This window comes from Gallus gallus, chromosome 3, assembly GCF_016699485.2.
Source record: "Gallus gallus isolate bGalGal1 chromosome 3, bGalGal1.mat.broiler.GRCg7b, whole genome shotgun sequence".
NCBI lineage: Eukaryota > Metazoa > Chordata > Aves > Galliformes > Phasianidae > Gallus > Gallus gallus.
Window position 1 is genome coordinate 30,548,085 of NC_052534.1, and position 20,593 is coordinate 30,568,677.

The 20,593-nt window shown below is 52.3% G+C and overlaps 2 protein-coding genes across 4 annotated transcripts; one reads left to right on the plus strand and one right to left on the minus strand.

Moving 5' to 3' along the window:
• GTPBP2 (GTP binding protein 2) lies at nucleotides 1-10,217 on the plus strand. Of its 3 annotated transcripts, none has more exons than XM_419499.8 (12): nucleotides 1-223; nucleotides 2,062-2,088; nucleotides 2,697-2,881; nucleotides 3,192-3,300; nucleotides 3,814-4,011; nucleotides 4,298-4,472; nucleotides 5,038-5,257; nucleotides 5,675-5,810; nucleotides 6,179-6,237; nucleotides 6,973-7,144; nucleotides 7,423-7,587; nucleotides 7,995-10,217. In XM_419499.8, the coding sequence occupies exons 1-12, from the start codon at nucleotides 50-52 to the stop codon at nucleotides 8,190-8,192; spliced, it is 1,818 nt and encodes a 605-aa protein (XP_419499.1). In that variant the 5' UTR covers nucleotides 1-49; the 3' UTR covers nucleotides 8,193-10,217. The 3 variants fall into 3 exon arrangements, with proteins under 3 accessions (XP_419499.1, XP_046795004.1, XP_046795005.1); XM_046939048.1 differs by having other exon boundaries at nucleotides 113-672; XM_046939049.1 differs by having other exon boundaries at nucleotides 113-661.
• Nucleotides 10,218-12,023: 1,806 nt separating this feature from the next.
• POLH (DNA polymerase eta) lies at nucleotides 12,024-20,530 on the minus strand. The gene is made up of 10 exons (NM_001001304.3): nucleotides 20,336-20,530; nucleotides 20,111-20,245; nucleotides 19,812-20,023; nucleotides 19,309-19,478; nucleotides 16,564-16,667; nucleotides 15,410-15,529; nucleotides 15,052-15,175; nucleotides 14,431-14,496; nucleotides 13,573-13,736; nucleotides 12,024-12,990 (listed from the first exon to the last, which is right to left on the minus strand). The coding sequence occupies exons 1-10, from the start codon at nucleotides 20,470-20,472 to the stop codon at nucleotides 12,141-12,143; spliced, it is 2,082 nt and encodes a 693-aa protein (NP_001001304.2). The 5' UTR covers nucleotides 20,473-20,530; the 3' UTR covers nucleotides 12,024-12,140.
• Nucleotides 20,531-20,593: the final 63 nt, after the last annotated feature.

The following is a 20,593-nucleotide window of genomic DNA, read 5'->3' on the forward strand; positions in this document are numbered from 1 at the left end:
GGGGGGGGAGCGGGTACCGCACCGGGGCGGCGGGGCCGCGCCGGCCGCCATGGATTCGCGGGTGTCGGAGCTGTTCGGGGGCTGCTGCAGGCCGACGGGCGCGGCGTTTCGCGGACGCGGAGGGGCCGCGCCCGGCGGCGGCGGCGGCGGCTCGAAGGCGAAGAAGAAGAGCGGGCGGAGCCGGGGGGGCAAGGCCAACAACCCGCCGTACCTGCCGCCTGAGGTGAGCCGACAGCCGGCGGCCGCGGAGGGGACGCCCCGGGGCCTGTCAGGGCCGGCAAAGGGGCTCGGCGGGATGGGCGGGGGGGGGGGCGGCTTTGTGCGCGGCGGTGCCGGAGCGGGGATGCGGCTGAGGTCGGGGCAGCCGCGGCGGGGGCTCCCCCAGCTGCCGGGCTCCCGAACACCGCTCGGCGGGTCCCGGTGGCGGCCCGCCCCGCTCGGCGAGCCGATGTTTTCCTACGTGGGGATGCGGCGGGTGCTGGCGGGCTCGGAGGGAGCGTTCTCGTTGATGGTATTTGCCTCCTGCAGCAGGAAAAACTGACGGTGTTACTTGAAGGCTGTGTGGGTTAGTTCGGATGGTTGGCACAGCTCTGAGGAAGCTGCTGCTGTGGATGGAGAGCGTTATTACGTTGTCCCAGAGGAGATTGCTCAGCCCTGCTGGGTGAGCTCTCAGTAAGTTATCCAAGTCTGTGCTGGGAAGGGGCAGCCCCCCCACCAGGCTGCGGCTGCTGTCGAGGAGGGAACACAGAGCTCACAGTGTGAGACCCTGTCCGTGGGTAGGATTGTCCCCTGCAGCTGCAGTTCAGTTTTGGTTCCCTTCAGCTGGAGGCTGCACAGCCCCTGTGGTTTCAGCCCGGCTTCCTGTCCTTGGCCGCCCCGTGCAACATGTAGTCCAGACAGTCTCGTGTGTTGCTTTTCTCTAGGCTCAGCTGCCTCAGAAGAGATCTACCCCCTTGTTTAGAGGACAGCACAGAATGTGAACGCAATGTTTTTCTTAAATGGCCAAAGAGTAAAACCTCCTGCACGTACCCTTCCCTCGCTGCATAGCTCCGCTGCCCGAGCGCCGAGCTGGCAGCTTGGAACTTCCCTCTATTGGCCTTCTGCCACCGTAAGCTCCACTGTGGTTAGAAGCTCGGCTAGAAGGCAGGGAGAGGGCTGTTGCCTCTCTCGACGTGCAAATTGGTGTCCAGAGGAAAAGCAAGTGCTTAGAGTTGGCAGCTCAGCTTAGTCTGCCAGGTTACATGGCTTTTTGCAGGCTCCAGCCCTTTCTCAGTGGTCCTTAGGCCAAATCAGTGCTGAAGTTGCTTCAGTTTTGACTATATGTTCTCTTTGGAAGTTGGAGCCTCTTGTGGTCGATGACTTTGTGGGCCTTTCTGGTTTAGGCTCTAATACAACTTGGTCTGTCTTCAGCCCTTCTTGGGGAAATTCTTCTGGATAAATTGTGCACTTATGGTCTTGATCACATCTGGTTCTCCAGCCCAGTCACCAGTTTGTATATTACAAAGGAGTCCGTAATTTGCATCCTTACATCTGTAGTCCTCCTCTCTTGCGGGGTAGATATGTAAGGATATGAGAAGGAGTCAATGGAAAAATAATTGGGTGAGGGAGAGGGTATCAATGCATGGGAGAAGAAACAGCGACTTTTGTTCCCATTCCCTTGTTCCTGAGCACACTGAGCGGACAGAAGCTGCTGGACACAGTGGGAATGGGATGGTGTGGTTTGCAGTGTGGGAAGTGGCTTTTTTGAAACTGGCCCTCTTTTTTGTGGACAATTGAAAAAGAAAAAGGCAGCACTACTCCCCTGTGTCATATTCTAGTTTTATCCCTTGCTTTTCATAATATGTGACACAAACAGCAAAAACAAACCTAAAGTAAGTTCTAGTTGAGTGTAGGAATGAACAGCAGAACGGGCTGTAACCTAACACAACGTATTTCTGCAGTTTTCCCTCTCTGAAATGGTCAAAGCAAGCTGTAGAGTATCTTTTAAGCTGATGCCTATAGGAGTCCCTGCTGGCACAGCATCTAACCCTTCTGTTTTGTTTTGTTTTGTTCTCTGACCAGGCAGAAGATGGTAACATCGAATACAAGGTGAGCCTTTTGTGGATGTAGGAGGGTTTCTTCCCAGAGCTGTCTCACAGCAGATAACTTCAGGAAAGACAGTGTACGGGGAACGTGCCCATGTGGACAGAAAAACAGACGCTGTACTAAGGAGGGATCAATCAGTTATCTTCTGAGTGCCTGGAGATAGCCAGTATGCTGAGCTGGAAGAGTTTGAGCTCATCACTCGTTTTAGGAATCTGTTTTAGGAGACAGGACCCACTGGTTTTCCTGAAATCTTCGTATTGATATCTGCAGGTGTCCCTGATAACCATTTATCGCTTGGTTTGTGGCTGTTCTGCCACTTGGCTCATTTATCGCAGATGGGTCCCATGGTGCTGTCTTTTACCCCCACAACAGGCAGAGTGCAGATCCCTTTGGGAAGGTGCAGAAATGCTCTGCTGCCATATGCACGCATCCCTGTGAAACGCTCTCTCACCAATCCCGTGGTTTCTGTTTAGATACTGACATGGGGTGTGTTTTCCAGAGGTGGGTCAGAGCAGGGGGCGTTGCTCCACAGTGTTGATTTAGAGAGCTGCTGGTTTGGGTACTGGGATTGCTTCCAGGCTGTGACTATAACTCCCCCCTCTGTTAAACAGCTGAAGCTAGTGAATCCCTCGCAATACCGCTTTGAGCACCTGGTAACGCAGATGAAGTGGCGACTACAGGAAGGCCGTGGTGAGGCTGTCTACCAGATTGGTGTGGAGGACAACGGGCTGCTGGTGGGCCTCTCAGAGGAAGAGATGCGTGCCTCACTCAAGACCCTGCGCCGTATGGCAGAGAAGTACGTGTTCACTTTTGCCTGAGGGACTTGTAGGCTTAAACAGCCTCTGGTACAATGAGACTTGGCTCCAGGAGTTCCCGGAGGAGCTGGTGGCACCACTCCATGGTGCTTGTGCGTGACTGAAATTTTCTTATCGTGAAGGTCTAGACATAGGAATGGAGCTAGAAGACTTCTGGCTTCAAGCCTGAGGCTGCTGCCCAGCTATACCTAGTTTTTGTCCCATTCACTTTGTCAGGTCTGATTCTAGATGTGCAAGGGCTGATGAGTTCAAGCATGTGTGCCTCACTCTTCCCTTTTGTGTCTGTGGCAGGGTTGGAGCTGACATTACGGTGCTGCGAGAGAGGGAGGTGGATTATGACAGTGATGTTCCAAGGAAGATAACGGAGGTGCTCGTCCGAAAGGTGCCTGACAACCAGCAGGTAGGAATCTGTGACCCGGCCATCCTCTCTTGCCAGAGATGTGCAGCCCTCATACAAGAAACTTACTTTTGGGACAAGAGTCCAAGCCCTAGAGGCAGTCTGCTCTAGATTGGCCCATAGCAGGTGCTTTAAAGAGCTGCTAGAGGGAGGCTTTCAGGACAACACTTCTTATCTCCAAGATTGTGGTTGTGGCACATACCAGTAGGAGAGATTTCCTTGATCAGAGGTGACAACCTATTTCACTTCTGCAGCAACAGTTGTGATGCAACCCAGTGTGCAAACAAGGAAGAATTTAGACTTCATGCTGATGTGTCATATCACAACACAATAAAGTATATCGCAACTCCCCGACTATGATTTGCCATGAGCAAGAGCAGAATCTGAACAAAAATACACTGCAGTGTCTGTTGAGGAAGGAAACTCTGCGGCACATCTCTGCTGCTGTGTGGTGTTCATACAGACCCAATGGAGCAGCATTTAGGTTTAATGTTTTCTTTGCTCTTTTTCCCATAGTTCTTAGACCTGCGAGTAGCTGTGCTGGGGAATGTGGACTCAGGGAAGTCAACTCTGTTGGGTGTCCTAACGCAAGGAGAGCTGGACAACGGCAGGGGCCGAGCACGCCTCAACCTGTTCCGACATCTGCATGAAATCCAGTCAGGAAGAACATCAAGCATCAGTTTTGAGATTCTCGGTTTCAACAGCAAAGGAGAGGTGAGGAGGGGGCTGCTGCACTCAGAGGTGTTTGGGAGGGTGGAGAAGAATAGGATTACCCTCCTGTTGTAGTACTGAGGGAAATATGACGGAAGAGAGGCAGTACAGCTCTGTGTCCCCTTACCTGAACCTGAACGCTGCTTGTGTCCATTTGCAACAGACATGGTTTCTTGCATCTGTGATCTCTCTTTGCTAATCTTGATGTCAAAAGGGACCGATAAGAGCTGGCTGTTCCTTCACTTGCCTGCTGGGGCTCCTTTTCTCAATAAGTCCTCGTGTTCCTCAGGTGGTAAATTACAGTGACTCCCGAACAGCAGAAGAGATCTGTGAGAGTTCCTCCAAGATGATCACTTTCATCGATTTGGCTGGACACCACAAGTATCTGAAAACAACCATCTTTGGCCTCACCAGCTACTGCCCAGATTTTGCTATGCTGGTGGTTAGTGCCAACACTGGCATTGGTGAGTGTTATGCTGCGTGCACAGGCTGAGAGTAAAATACGAAGAGAAATGGGGGAGCAAGTTGTTGGAAGAAAATATTAGTCCGGAAGTCCCTTCTCATTTCTTGTCGGCCAGCACCTCTAAGTGCCTGGGAGGGAAGCAGAGCTGGGTTACTAGCTGTAGACCACGTTAAACAGTGCTCTGGACAGAGACTTTGCTTGGAATTTAAGGCTGTGTTTGTCAGGATAAAAAAAAAAAAAGGCTTTTATGTATTCTTAGAGGTGCTGAATCCTGCAACCTTGTGAAAGGCAGCTGGAGTTCTTCCATATTTTTCTGTGACGCTTTTGTGGTTGTTAAGAAGGAAAACTACTGCATTCTTCTGAAGTAAGGAGATCAAGGTTACAATAATTCTGGGTTCTGTTTTTCTGGAATGCTCTTGTTTTTTGTTTAAAAGAACAATTTGGCTTTTTCATTGCCTGATGAACTACCAGTTGGGATGAAATTTCTAGGGAAGGCCCATGGGAAGGTCAGGAAATGTAGCTTTACAAAAATAAGCAGCAACTACACTCTAATCTGTCTCCTGCAGCGGGCACAACACGAGAGCACTTGGGCTTGGCCATGGCCCTCAAGGTCCCCTTCTTCATTGTCATCAGCAAAGTTGACTTGTGTTCAAAAGCCACTGTGGAACGGACAGTGAAGCAGCTGGAACGAATTCTGAAGCAGCCAGGCTGCAACAAGCTTCCGTTGCTTGTCACCTCAGATGATGATGCCGTTACAGCAGCACAGCAGTTTGCACAGTCTCCCAAGTAAGGAAGCATTCTTTTCTGCTGGGAGCAGGCAGTTCAGACTGGGCTGCTGTGTGGAGCTGGGAAAGGGTGATGACAAGGGAGGCAACCACATCTTGAACATCTGGGCTTCTCAGCAGGTTTCCTAACCTCTGCACTTTCACCTCCCAGGCCTTTTTTTCTGGGCTGTGGGGGTAGAAGATGCCAAAGGCTGTGCTGGAGTTGATTCTCTGAGACAGAATTGTGGGTTGGCAAGGGATCAGTGCCTCAACCAGCCATTGAGGCAGGGGTTACTGCAGAATTGTGCCTATTCCTTCTGCCCTCCTGCTCTGACCATTTATCATTGTAGTCTCTGGACTTGGTAGATTCAGAATCTCAGCCACCTTTTGTAGTTGCAGTCTGGCCTTCTGCTTACTCCTGTCTCTTTGTGTCTGACAGCATCACCCCAATCTTCACACTGTCCAGTGTTTCTGGGGAAAACCTGGATCTCGTGAAAGTCTTTCTCAACATCCTTCCTCCACTGACCAACAGTAAAGAGCAGGAGGAGCTAATGCAGCAACTCACAGAGTTTCAGGTATGGAAGGGTAGCTTGTCTCTAGTTCTCTTAGTGCACTCATTGCTGTGGTGTGTGACAAACATCTGTGGATTCTAGATAGAACAGGCAGAGACACTGGACTACAGGGAAATGTTCAAGTAAAGAAAGAACTCGTTTCTTGAAAAAGGCTTGTTAGGCTGCGCTGCGTCCTAACCAAGGGATGCCCATTTCAGTGAGGAGGTTGTTTCTCTAGTTGCCACTTAAAAGGCAAAGGTTCCTCTAACAGGAATGTTGTGGGAGCTAATGAAAGATGATGTCTGATCCTGCGTGGGGTGGGCAGCTTGTTCTCACTATAGAGTGCTATTTCCCGTCTGTCTGAGCAGCTTGTTCTTGTTGTCTTCTTGCAGGTTGATGAAATTTATACTGTGCCAGAAGTGGGAACTGTTGTGGGAGGAACTCTGTCGAGGTAAGGGAACAGGCAGACAAGTGTGATTGTGAATGGAGTTTACTGGAGTTCCCACAAGGTTAGAGCTACCTGCTGCAGATGGAAGCAGTGCAAGCTTTATCCCTCCACATGCCAGATAGCTGAACCAGGAGAGGGTGGAGGACTACATACTGCTAGGAGGTGTCATGAGCAGATCGTTGCTCGTGCGGTGGCAGGCAAGGAATCTGCTCTAAAGTTGCTAGATAGGAATGTGACCATAGTGTGCTCATAGATGAAAGCACGCTGGGAACAGAGTCAGCAGAAGTAAGCCAGGATGCTAAGGTGTTATATTCCTTCTTCGTCAAGCAGGATGAGGAAATTTAGATGGTAAGTCCTCTGCTCCCAGCAGAAGTTAACTGCATACTACCCTATGAAGAAAGCAGCTGTCATGCAGCTTTCAGGAACAGCGAGCACAGCTTGGCTACATGCACACAAGTGGCAACTGCAGTCTCACCAGCAGAAATGATGCAGTGTGGCAGAGCAGTGGGAGGGAGTGGCCCCTGTCCAAGGGATTCTTGGTGCTTGAGGTGTGATAGTGTGGCTTTTGCTCCCTGTTCCCAGCAGTGTTGCATTCCTGTTAGTTGGTCACATGCCCGGGTAAGAATCCAAAGACACTCACCTCCTTGGCCCTAGGGAGTTTGTGCAGGTTGATCTTGGAGAGTGCAAATTCCTCCTTGTCTCCTGATGAGCTCTGTCCTGCTGTTGTGCCTTGGGCAGTGGGATCTGCCGAGAAGGGGAGCACCTGGTGGTTGGTCCCACTGATGATGGGAAGTTCCTCCGGCTGAAAGTGTGCAGCATCCAGCGCAACCGCTCAGCCTGCCGTGTGCTGCGGGCTGGCCAGGCAGCCACGCTGGCCCTCGGACCTTTCGACCGCTCCCTGCTGCGGAAGGTGAGTCCTGCCGTTGCCAGCTTCCTTGCTGGTCCAGTGAGTGGGACTGGAAGCTTCCCTGTGGATCTCCCATTGGTAGAGCGGGAATGAAGTAGAAACGTTTACAGGAAGCTTGTTGAAAGGGAAGGAGGTTGCCAGGCTGTGAAGTATGTGGAGTACTGGACTGAGAATAGGATGTGTGTCCAAGTTCCAGAGTGGAGACATGTTTGTGGTTTGGGGTGCTGTTCAGAAGCAGGAGGATTGGCCTTAACTAGTCTGAGCTTTTGGTTATTGTGCAGGGCATGGTCATGGTGAGCCCAGAAATGAACCCCACCATCTGCTCAGTGTTCGAAGCTGAGATTGTGCTGTTGTTCCATGCAACAACTTTCCGGAAGGGATTTCAGGTGACGGTACATGTGGGGAACGTGCGGCAGACAGCTGTTGTAGAGAAGATCCATGGAAAGGTAAGTCGTGGAGGGAAAAGGGAGAAAGATGGAACTCAGTGTGGGACCTGCTGGTATTCCACCATGCCCTGTTATAAAGCTATGGGCTACTGGTATCTTGAATACCTGTCTTCCTTCCTAAGAGCACGCTCCACTCCCTTATCCTTCCCGTTTGGTTGATATTTCCTCCTCACAAAACGAGCAGTATCACAGACTACAGCAAGACTCTGAAGGGGGTGAGCTTTCCATTCCCCAGAGCTTGTGTTCTCCTGTCTTCCCCTGTGCAGACGATAATGGGAAGGACTTGAGCCACATGGCCTGAAGGAGACAGCCTGCTCATTTGCTTCATCATCTTAGCATCCACACGCACCTCTCTTATGTGCATCAATGGGACGGGTAGGTCTAAGCTGTCCCTTTTTTCTCTTCAGGATAAGCTGCGGACAGGAGAGAAGGCCGTTGTCTGTTTCAGATTCATCAAGCATCCTGAATACTTGAAGATCGGAGCCAAGCTGCTTTTCCGTGAAGGAGTCACCAAAGGCATTGGGCATGTCACCGACCTCCAAGCCATCACCACCAAAGAAAACGGCCTGGAGGAGTCTCTAGGGCCTGGACAGCTGAGCTTCTGACTACCACTAGGTCAGAGAGATCTCTGCTCACCAGCAACCAGGGAGAAGGATGAAAGCTCCTGTGGGTCTCTGAGTGACGCCTGGAGTTGCTGCTGTCCCATTCTAGCAAGGGTGTCTCTCCTCCGTACTGTGAGATGGAGCCTCTGAGAGTTTCTCGCATTCAGTGCCGTACATGAGGCAAGATAAGCACGCTGTCCACGTTGCCCACTGCTTTTGTTATCCTGCCTTCCTTCAGAATAGATTGGAGGCAACCGCTGGCCTGGGCAGGCAAGTTCTGGCTTTGTTCACTGTTAGAAAATTACTGTTTGGGAGGAGCAGAAGCCTCAGAGACAGGTAGCGAAGGGATGTTTTTCCATCTGTGAAACAAGATCTGGTCCCGTTCCAGCTCTCTGAGCACTGGGTTGATGTAGTCCTGCAGCACATCCCTCCAGGCAGGGGATGGGAGAGGCCCTGCTGCCTGCAGCAGGATCTTGGTTGAACCTATCAAAATGCGTTCAGGACACTTTTTAACTGTTTTAATCTTAGTTGGCTTTAATCTGCTGTGTGTCCATTTGTATGTTGGTTTTGCATTACTCCAGTCTGAGTATCTTACTGTTGGACAAGCGTCCTGTCCTGTTCCCCGTGTGCATGTACGCACTCCTTCAGCATCCCATTTTGTGACTTATAGGAAGCTGTGCTGCTCGGTGTGCCACAGCCTCCTGGCATTACAGTGCAAAGGCAGAGTTTGCACTTGCAAACAGCTCCTTGCAGCAGCAGAGCGGGAGCTGTTTTGTGGAGCAGAGCAGGACGTGGGCCTGTGCTGGCACGGGCAGATTATTTCATGGCTGTTTCAGCTACAGGTGAAGTCTACACGTTGGCAGCAGTGGCTTGCAGTGAGCTCCCTGGTTTGGCAGTTCCAGGGCCCAGCCCACCTTTTTCCTCACGCTTGCCTTAATGTGAGGACAGGCCACATTACTAACACAAAACAAGGTGACTTCTGTTGTTTAGATGTGACGTGAAAGTGGCGTGACTTTATTTTTTTCTCAAGGAAGACTTTTTTTCTTTCCCCTGCCACTGGGGTGTGTTGTGAGTGGAAGGCTGGTGTTGCCTGCAAGGACTCTGCACGAGAAGTGGAGCGCTCTCATTTCCCACCTGCTGCTGTGGGGCTGCCATGTGTGACAGCTCCTCCAGGCCCCTCAGCCCATATGCGGGGTCTGTTGAGCCGTGCATGGACTTTTGGTTTTCTCGCTGACTGTCAGTCCAAAAGAGTCAACTGTGAGTGACAGTCTTTCAGCCAACCTTGTCACATGGCACATAGCTTGCCAGCTCTGACTGAAGAGAGGGGAGAGGGCCCGCAATAGCACACAAACACCCAAAGAGCCCTTCTGCTCCCCTGAGAGCAAGTTCTGGTGCTGGCCTGCTGGCACAGGCAGTGCACGCGGGGCTGGGTGGCCCGTGCTGATGATTTGTGGACAGCATAATACCTGGGAAGACAAAAGATGCCAGCACTGCAGAGTGCATGCTGGGGCGTGGGGAAGCTGGTGAAATGGTGATGTACCTGAAGGGACTCAAGAAGCAGCTCAGTAGTGACAGAAGCAGGCACTGCCTGCCCAGTGGGAGGAGCACCGACCCAGCTGTAAGTCAGCTCAGCAGGGAGACCGCAGCTGCTCGGTCAGGGTTGCTCGCAGTGGTCGTAGGTCTTTCAGCCATGCCTGAGAGGACTGGCACCAACTGCCAGCAGGCTCTTCCCTTTGGTGCTCATGGCTCACTAAGAAAGCTGCCCTGGGGTGGGGAACACGATGCCAGCTGTTTGCAGCAGCCCTAGTGTCTTCCACACCAAAGCGGGCATGGGCTTCTCTAACCCTCTCTGAGATAGATAGCTGATGGCTGGTCCCATCTTGTCCCTACCAGCTGTGGCATGACTGTTCTTGGTGCCATGCTCTTCATAATTGCTGTTTTGTTGTCTTGACGTTTTCTAATGCTGGGGCTTGTCCCTGTTCCCTGAGTGTCTATAAATAAATGTACAGAATAAAGATGTTTTATGGAGGTTGCCGGCCAAGTTGTATAGTGAGTGAGGATGGAGCCGGGCTTTTGCCCTGCTGCCCTTGAGCTGGGTCATGGCTGCCCTTCACCCTGCATCCTGCACTCAGTCCTATAAATACCATCCTGGGGCGTGGAAGGAATGTGTGCGTGCTGTTGTTTACAGCCTTGCTCTCCCAACTTATCTGAGGAAGCCTGTGGTGACAGGCAGCCACGTCACCGTCACGTCACCGTGAGCACAGCTCTTCTGGCTGCTGGGGGCGGGACTGCCTGTGGCTGGGGCTTCCTCGCTGTCACAAGTTGCCCTGGAGCCTAATTAAAGGGATGTGTTCTAGGGCACGGACCTAACTGGTGGCTTGCTTTTAAAATAGCTTCAACCTTATCAAGGGGTTTGCAGCTGCTGTGATCTCCCTGAGAACGCGTTGTTCCCTTGGGACAAGAGGCAGAAGGGCTTCCCCGTGGAAGTGATGTGTGTCACTGAGTGGCTGTGTGTTCTCAGCTTGTTTTTGTGACCAGCAGCAGTACCTGCTAAGGCCGGTCTTGCCAGACACTTAGGAAATGAGGTGTGTTGCTGTCAGAGGACTGTGAGGCAACCCTGCCAGACTGGTTGCTATTTTTCTTTCTGTGAGGACTTCAGGAAACTTGTCACTTTGCAAGGTGAAGGCTGTCATTAATGGGAGGGACTCTGTAATTCCTTCCTCTGCTCGCTGCCAGCAGAGCTTGCTGCACACACCAGCACCAGCTTTGCATCTTGCAACTGTCATGCTACATACTAGATGGCCACTGACAGCAGTATGGCAGCTTCCTAGCACAGGGGAGAATGTTGGCTGGTGGAAGAGCAGCTCAACAGCTGGAAGTAGGATGGTGCTGCTCTGAAACGAAAGGGAAACAGCGCATGCAACTACAGCTGTACTTTGCATCATTCTCTGCTTCCTGAGAGGCTCTGCCCTTGCTCTGGGAGAGAAAGGCTGCAGCTGATGAAACCCTTTGCACACTATGTGGAGTGCTTCCTGGCCCCACCCAGCACTGCTTCGACGTGTGTGCTCCCACCCCCTGCTCAGGAGCTGGGCTCCAGCAGCAGCAGCAGCCTGGCTTCTGGAGGCACTGCAGCATGGAGCTGAGCCCATCTCCTGCCCCGATGGTGGGTCTCCTGTCAGTGCCCACTGTTTTGCTGTATGGTAGTCTGCTTTGTCAGTTCAGTAGCCATTTGGGTTAGTTGATATTAGCAGTGTTTCTTGTGCACTCTAGAGCTAGTGATGAGCATTGTGCACTAGGCAGAAATAGTTGCCAAACCATATATAAAGAAACCACTTCAGTGGAAGAAATAATCTATGGGGGGGAAAAAAAACCCCTCCATTTTGATGGTGGGGAAAAAAAAAAAGCAGTTTCCCTTCTGGGAGGAAGGGATGGGAAACGTGACCGTAGGAATAAGCTACTGTGTACAAATGTGGAAGTGCAAGGCCAGCAAGTGCAGCCAGTAGAGAATATCATGAGATGAAGGGTTCATTCTAAGTGAGTGAACAGGGGTTCAAACCTAGGCTTGGCTGGATCTTCCCCACATAAGCCACTGTGCTCCCACTGCCTGCTTTTACAGTGCTGGAAAAGCATTCCCATCACAGGAAAAAGTAAGAATTACTTACAGAGCAGTGAGACTCAATAAATACCCATGGCAGGAGGTGTGGGTGAGAGTATGATGCAGCTTCTGGTAGCATCAAGCATGCAGAGGGAGGGTAGTCACCACCAGACTACGTGTGCAATTCACAAAGCTGGGTACATCCAGCACCACACACTATTCATCAGTTCTAATTCCTCTTAGAGTTGGATAGAGATAATTTATTAGATTTCTCTGGATTAAAACCTAAAAGGCAATATGAAAGGTTTTGTTTTTAAAAGCACTGATTCTCTAAAAACTTCCAGCGTGGCTGTGTGTTAGGGAGGTAAGCGCTTAAAGAAAAAATCTAAAGTCCTTGCCACGCTTTCCCGAGGTCGTTTTGCATTAGGTCCTGCTGGAGCCTTGGCCTTGTTCCTCACCTTGGCAGGAGACCCAGAAGCTGCAGCCTTGGCGATGGGAACCTCTGCTAGAGCTGGTGGAGAGCTGGGCTCCTGGAAGGAGCGTTGCAGCTCCACAGCGAAGTGGTAGTCCATGTGCTCTGGGAGCTCCCAGGCCAACACATACTGGCCACACTTCTCACAGCACTGCTGGTCCCCTGGTGAGACATGAGGGAGCAGGGCTTGCTCAGGGGGTGGCAAATTCTGCTCATTTCCCTCCAAAGCTGGCTTTAACTTCGGAAGGATCCTGGAGCTGGGTGGAGTTGAGGGTGTTTGTGTAGCGTCAGACAGCAGCTCCTCACAAGGGGGCCTCTTGCAAGGAGAAGCAGGGCTCCCATCTCTGGGACTCTGCTTCACAGAGGCCTCCAGCTCACGCTGCTCAGAGGCAAGTCCAGCGCTGTCTCCCTCTGGGTGCTCCATGGAGCTGGCTGCGGGTGAGTGAGCATGGGTAGCAGCTGGCAGGCCGCTTGGTACTGCCTGCGACTGCTGCCTTTCTGCCACCTTTTGGAAGAACGACTCAATAGCATTAGCCGGCTTCTGTCTATGCTCTTTGCTTGGGCTCCTGAAAAATTTGACCCTAGGCCTCGTGGAAGATGTTGCCTCTGTGCTGCCAGCATCAGTGCCATCAGATGAAGTGTCACTAGTCAGAAAGGAGGCGATGCCTGCAGAGAGGAATGTGGGAGCAGAGAACTTGCTAGCTGCGAGGTGCACTGATATGAGTGGTGGAGACCTACAAAGGACAGACAACGTCAACTCGGACACCATTCTGGGAAGCAAGTGGTTTCCTGAGGTAAGACTTTAAGCAGCATTAAATGCTCACAGGCAAGAGAGAGGGAAACTTGTGAAAGCACTCAGTCTGGGTATCTGACAAGCCGTGGGAGGGATGTTTCCTGTAACTGTTTGTTATGCTATCTCCAGAACACAGTCTCAGATTCTGCTGTGCCCAACCTAGCCTGCAGTAAGTCTCATCCCAAAACAGCATTTCTTCCCCCTCACCCAGAAAACAGATACCAGAGCAGGGACAGCCAGCTGCCAGCCTAGCTTTCAGTTCACCAAAGGCCGGAGCTACTGTGAGACTTCTAGTCAAAGAGAGGGCCTCAGCAGCAGGCTTGTCTTAAAAGTACACACCAGTATCTACTACACATCAGGAGGAAGTTATGTTGAATACAGGAGCTGTGAACTCTAGTTTTTCCTTCTTGCCCCAACGGCCTCTTCCCAAAAAGCATGTTTGTCCTCTTCCTGCCGGTCAGCGCAACCGTCATTGACATGTCAGTTCCTAGCAGGGATGTGAACCACTTCCTGCCATACTCACCAGGCTGCCTGATGAGCCCCAGCCATGTTGCAGTTTTGGATGAGGGCAAAGGCATCATTGAAGATCTTCTGGGCATCGTAGCGAGTCACAGCACAAAAGCGTGACAGCCTGGTGTCCCCTTGCATGCGAATGACCACCATCAGCTGCTTGGCCACTCGGTGGTTCTGCAGAGAGAAGACATAGCTGTGCCGCAGGCGACATCTACAGGGAGGAGCCGGAATGGCGGCAGAGATGGTCTGCCTAGCACGCTCTCCAACCCTGCCACCTCTCGATGCTATGTGACAGATGGCAGCTTGTCCTGCCTGGCCTGATCTCCAGGGGATGTCATACAGGACTGCAAGGACTTACACAACTGCCTCACGCAGGCTGGCAAGCATTTTGTCTTCGCTTTTGTTCAAAGGCAGCTGCGTGCCATTTTCTGGCTTTTCTGCAGCAGTGAACCTAGCAGCTTAACTTCACCCTGGCCTGCTGTCTACCCTCTGTGGATTCAATCATGTTATTTGCTCTCAAAGGTCACACCATCAGCTAAGGGCTTGCAAGCTGCAACAGAGCAGCAATGAGACAGAAAGAGAGTGCAGAAGGTTTCAAGTCCCTGCATCCTAAAGCACAAGAGAAAGACCATCCTTAGCCTTGCAGCATCCTGAGACAAAGTCATCTTTGCTGGCTGGACTCTTGCACACTTCTTTGCTCAGAGGACCTCAGCACTGGCATGTATCCAAGGTCAGGCAGATTTCCTCTCTCCACCCCCACTGCTCTCAGCCTCTTGCAAGCAACTCATGGTGAACATACACTGTGTGGCTTCCCGAAGGCCTGGCCTCCTCAGGCACAGAAGGATGCTGTCTCTGCACCCCTCCTTACCTGACTCCTGTCCTTGATCAGCCTGGATTCCAGCTCCAAGGCCAGCTGCAGCAGCCAGTGTTGCACCTGGATGAAAGAGTAACAAACAGGTCTGGGCCCATGCTCACAGCACTGCTGCCAGGCCAGAGCAATGCTACAGATACTGAGGAACACTGGAAGGGGATCAGACCAGAATAGACACAGATTATCACAGAGGCCAATGTCTGGAGTACTTCTGGAAGAAATGGCCCAGGCAACTCTGGAGGCAAAGCACTGCAGACACCAATCCAATCCTACAGCATTACTACAAGATCTTGCCTAAGGTAGTTAGGCTCCACAGCTCCAGCTCCCTTATTGCCTCTCCCTCCTTTCAGCTAGTTACATTCCTTCTAGCAACCAGCCCTGGAAGCTTGGTACCACGGAAAGCCTTTTTGCTCGTGGAAATTACGAGGCTGGACCTTTTTATTCATGAGTTGTCAATTCAATTCTGTCAACGTGGGATTTTTCTAGTGGCCCAAATCACTCCCTTCCACCAGACCCCTGGCTTCAGTTTCAGGGTACCATGACATAGAAAAGCAGCAGTTCTGCAAGCTAATCTGCTTTTAGAGTTTTTTCTTTTTGCAAGACTTTGGCTTTTCCTACCTCCTTCTGTGTAGCAAGGGCTGTTTTCCCAGGGAAGTTCTTGCTGCAGCCAATGGACTGAGGCAAGTGGCGGTTCTTGACAGGTTCATCATCAATTCCTCTGCACAGATCATAGAGCCAGGACCTGAAAGCCACAGAACGATGACGCAAAGGCTGCCAATGCGGCCCCTCTGGGAATGTGTGAACACAGGGACACCCACTGCAGAGGTTGTGCAGGTGCCGGTGGATAATTCGCTGCCCTGCACGCAGGCAGTTGTGACAGGCATAACAGGCAGTAAGATTCAGTCCCTGCTGTGACATCAGCAGTGATGAACTGCCTCCCTTCTTACCCAAATTGCAGCAAGTGGTACATCATTACCCAGTCTTGTCTCCAAAGTGAGTCTGGAGCTCCATCTCACTGAACTTCGTCACCTCCCCGATGTACTCCACTCCCAGGATGTCTGTGATGGCAACACCAAGCTTGCCCCCCAGGTTACGGCTACAGCAGAGGAAAAAAATGAAAATAGAGCATCACGTGGAAGGCTATGGTGAGTCTTTCTGCTGCAGCTGCCACTAGTTCAGGACAACTCGAAGCAGGCAGAAGCTGGTAGGACAAAAGGGAGCACTTGGTACGTAACTTTTGCTCGTAGTAGAAGGTTGAATATGGGTTGAAGTGGGAATTGCTCCTCGGCTCACCCAGTTTCAGTGACTCTCAGTTCCATATTGAAAAGATAATCCTAAACTACGCCCTTAGGAACACGTTGCACACTCCATGCTTTCTATCTACATGGAGAGGACCTTTCCCCACTCCCACTTCTCTATCACTAGTGATACATTGAAGGCAGAGAACAGCACTGCAAGTCTGGAGACCAGGGATCCATTCCCACAGAGCGGTAGGGCTGGTAACATTTCCCCACAAGAGATGGCATTTGTGCACAGTGTAGATGTTCAAAATGAAACTACATTTGTGCGCTGGAAAAACAGCTCCATCACTACACTGGGACACAGTGACAGCTTCCCTGCCCATGGCTGCTGCTGGCTTACACCTGTGCATCCCAGCAGTCATCTTGAGCACAATTCTTCCCAGGTAAAGCCTCTGCCAATAATGCTGGCGGGCTCTTTGGGTGCAGTTCATTCACTAGCAGGTCTGCGGCTCCCAAGCACCGTCTGTCATGCACAGCTGTAAGGGATTCCTAGCAGGATTTCCTCTCCCTCTATCAGATAGATTGAGGAACAGTTACTGTGGATGTTGAAAGCCTTTGCTGACTGCTGTCAATTAGCATTAGACTGCTCACTGTTGAGGTAGCCAGGAACAGTTTCCTACCCCCAGGTCACTTTGATCTCTTTATGCAAGCAAGGACAAAACTAACAGAAGCAAGGACCACAGTAACAAAGGCAAGCAGAGCTCTATCCCTCATAAAAAGCCTAGACTGAGGAAGTGCAGCACCAGCATTTCACATAGGTGCTCTTGCCACACAGCAGCTCAGCCTAAGCCCCAGGCAGCACAAAAGCAGGCAGCTCCCCACTACTCACATACTGCTGACAGGCATCTGGCTGAAGAGCTGCGGGACAGATCGTGAAGATACCAGTGTCTGGCGGTTGGGCTTGTTTAACCCACAGGCCAGTTTTGCCAGCATCTGTAATATGGGAGAGGGTGGAAAGCTTGTTATTAAAAACTGTGCTGACTTCATTGTCCAGAACTCAACAGCGCGTGCTGTTTTAGCAGCACTAAGGGCTGCCTTTGGAGAGGCTGCCAGGAAGGGCACCACTGCTTGCTCCCAGGGACCACCCGGCATCCCCATAATCCTCCTCCAGCTATTTCTCTCACTATGCTTGTTCCTTCATCTTCTGTTTCTATCTTGATTTTTCTCTATGTCACTGTTTTAAGCTTCTCTCTGTAAGGTCTACAGCAGCATAACGCTGCAAAAGGAAACTGTAAAATACACAAATGCTAGCTCGAAAGGGATGTTCTCTCACCTATCTGCTATACTGCTTCCCCTCTCACCCTAATCTAACAGAGGATCAAAAATATACAGCTGAAATAAGAATGGCTGATATTAAAACATCCCATCATTTCATCTTTCACTGCATTCCCACACATAACTAAACAGAGCTTTCTCCCCACGGATTAAGCTGCATCTTTGATAACGGCCTTTTTCAAACCCCTTGCTCTTTTCTAGACAAAGCAGATCCCTTTCCTTCAGCTTTTCACATCCAGTCATTTTGCAGCTGTCCAGATATTCTTATTTCACTGGACACTCTTCCAAGCTTAACCACTCTGTTCCGGAAGCAAACTGCTGCAAACTGAACCAACCACTGATGCTCTGTGGGCATAATTAGTTTACTTTTTCTGACACCTCTCTAATTAGCACATACCACAGCAGGGCTTTGCCATTTGCGCTCCCATTACTGACTCATCCTGCTGACTGCTCACAGTAACCCCAGGCTACGTCCTGACTTACTGCAACTCAGCCAAAAACCTCCTTATTTTTTTCCTGCAAGCCACTCAGAAAGGATTTCAGTCTGTTTCTGGACTTCTCCAAGCCCACAATTTTCATCCCTAATCTCAGCTCCCAGAACTCTCACAGCCCAGGCCCTCAGCCCTGCCTGTGCTCAGTATTCACCTGTAATTCCTACAGCTGTTATCTCCCTATAGGCTTCATTGCAAACATTGGCTCTTACTGGAACTCAGACTGATGTCCCCAGGGTCCCACTTTAGACATCCCAATCTGACTGTACTTCGTTAAACAGTTATTACAGACTACAGTATTTTTATTTTAACTAGATACAGACAGATAACCTCACTCATGTTGAATCTTGCCAAGTTAACATCTGCTTATGATGAGAAGCACATCAGAAAGCCTTAAGGTTTCTCCTGTATCAGAGCAGTGTCAAGTGTGGTACATGGCATTAGTTTGGCACAAGTCATTCCTAGTAAGACCTTGCTGTTATCTTCCTAGTGCTTCCAAATAGCTCACTTGGTGACTTTGTATAACTTATCAGCTGAGTCCCTGGTTTGCTCTAACCAGTTAGCTCATGAGGAAGAAAATGATTTTACAACAGGGAAAATAAGAGTTTAAAGCAGGTAAGCTCCACCCTCGAGTTTCAGGGAACAGTGGGTGCATCCAATGAATGATTTTTACTGACAAATTCACCATGATCTGGAGGAAGAAGAATATCAGTTTGCTGGCACTGAGGTGAGCCGAGTTGCTTTTCCTCTTTCTGTTCAGTTGGTCTCTGCTGCCTGCAGGCCATGCTCTGGGTGATGCTCAGCCAGCCGCTGAGAGCACCTCACGCACAGCAGCAGCTGCAGAAACAAACTGACTTTGATGCTGCAGTTGTGGATGGTTTCCTGCTGGGCAAAATGCACTGTGGTCTACTGAGAACCCCTGATGCTTGTTTCGGCCTCTGCAGAAAAGGCTCATGCACACAGAGCTGAGCTGGCTGTGGCAGCACTGTAGCACACTCTGCACCACAGCCACATGCAGGCTTCTGACCTGGTGGTCTCTGCTCTGCACTTGATACAATAGATACGTAGTTCTTCAGAGACAGCACAGCCCATCATAATTTCCTTATTCTCCTTAAAAATAAAATGCAAGAATAGAAACTTGCTGGGAGATGCTCCTATGATGAGCAGAAATGTTCTCTGTTACGGAGAGCAAAGATGGAAGTTGAACATCCGTTCCATTGGACATATCTACGCCAGTGCTCCTGTACAGCTCGCTCAGCTTTGTGCCACAGGCCATTTACTTTTAAGGTGAGCCTGTGCAGAGCTAGCTCCGGTATCTGCATTTGGTTAGTGGGAGCTTAACTCACATCTCATCTTGGACTGCTGTAGGTACATTTCCCCTAATCTCAAAGCATCTCTTCAATCTTGATCTTTTTCTCATTCTGGTCAGCGCCTGCACCTTTAAAGCTGTAACGGGTGAGCTCCTCCTGCAAAGGCTGAGCTCCACAACTGCAGCATCAAAGTCAGTTTGTTTCTGCAGCTGCTGCTGTGCACGAGGTGTTGGTGCGGCTGGCTGAGCATCACGCAGAGCATGGCTAGCAGGTGGCAGAGCCCAACTGACCAGAAAGAGGAAAAGCAGCTCACTATCAGCACGCTGGTGTTCTCCTTCTTCCTCCCAGTCAGCGGGAGTTTGTGTCAGTAAAAATCATTCTCTCGCTGTAGCGTTCCCCACTCATCTGCCATCTGACAGGCTTAGAAGAACACAACAGCACTGCTGTGGCACGCCGCGGCTCAGACAGAGGAGCGAGGCCGATGCCTCACGCACGTACTTTGTTGTGCGAAATCCCAGCCGAGCACCTGAATCCGGTGGCCTTCTCCACAGCCACCCTTATTTCCTCCACAATGACTGCTCCCATGGCCAGCTGCAGGTCGGGGCAGTTGACGTTATCGAAAGACAGCGACGCCAGCCACTCCTGCAAGCCACGCCGCCGCAGCTCCTCTAGAGAGAGGAAAGCAAAGGGGAGCGATGTGGGTGTTGCTGAGCCCACCAAAGGGACCGGCGGCATCGGCAAGCACCAGCAAACCGCCGCCTACATCCGAGAGCGCACGCCAACAGCGAGGAAAGAAGCGGGCGGCTTAGGAGCTATACGGGAGCACGCAGCCGCCGCCGGCGGCGCTCCGTTCGCGGGGGGATGAAGCGCGCCCCCCTCCGCACCGGCGGCGCTACCGGCACAGCGGGAAGGGACGGCGCGGGATGCCACAGCCGCGCCCCGCGAAGCGCCGGCCCGGCACCGGGAGCCCCGCGGGGCCATCGGGGCCGAAGCCCTCGTACCCTTGTCGGCCGGCTGGAGGCCGGGCTCGGCGGGCAGCCCCTGCACGAAGGTGGTGGGCAGCAGCTCGGCCTCCAGGGGCCGCCCCCGCAGCTCCCGCAGCCGCTCCCGCGCGCTGCCCGTCAGGTCCAGGTACGCCTCGTCGATGCTGGCCCGCTCGATGGCGGCGAAGCGCGACAGCACCTCCATCACCTCGGCGCTGGCCTCCCGGTACCTGCCGGCACAGCTCAGCCGCCGCCCGACACGCCGGGCCCCGCCGCTCCCGGCCCGCCGCCGCCCGCCGCCCCCCGGCCCCGCTCACCGGGTGAGGTCGGCTTTGCCCCGCGCCTCGGGCACCCGCGCCAGCAGCAGCTCGGGGCACAGCGCCCGCGCCTCCGTCGCCCACATCCCGCGGGACACGCCGAAGGCCCGCGCCTCGTAGCTCACCGCGATGATCCTGCAACGCACCGCGGCCGTGGGCGCGAGGCCGGCGGAGAGGGGGAGAGGCGGGGAGGGGAGGGGAGAGCCGAGGGGCTGCGGCACCTACCCGCCGCCCTGCCACTGGTTGTACTGCACCACGGCGCAGGGCCGGCCGCGCAGCCGCGGGTCGAAGCGCTGCTCCACCTGCATGAAGAAGCAGTCCATGTCCACCAAGGCCACCACCCGCTCCCGCCCCCGCGACATCGCGGCCCCGACCGCCGTCCCCCGCCGGACTGACGGGGCGGCGGCCGCGCGGCCGGATGGAGGCGGAGGCGGCGCGCGGGGCGCTCTGGGAGCTGTAGTTCGGGAGGCGGGGCGGGCGGCG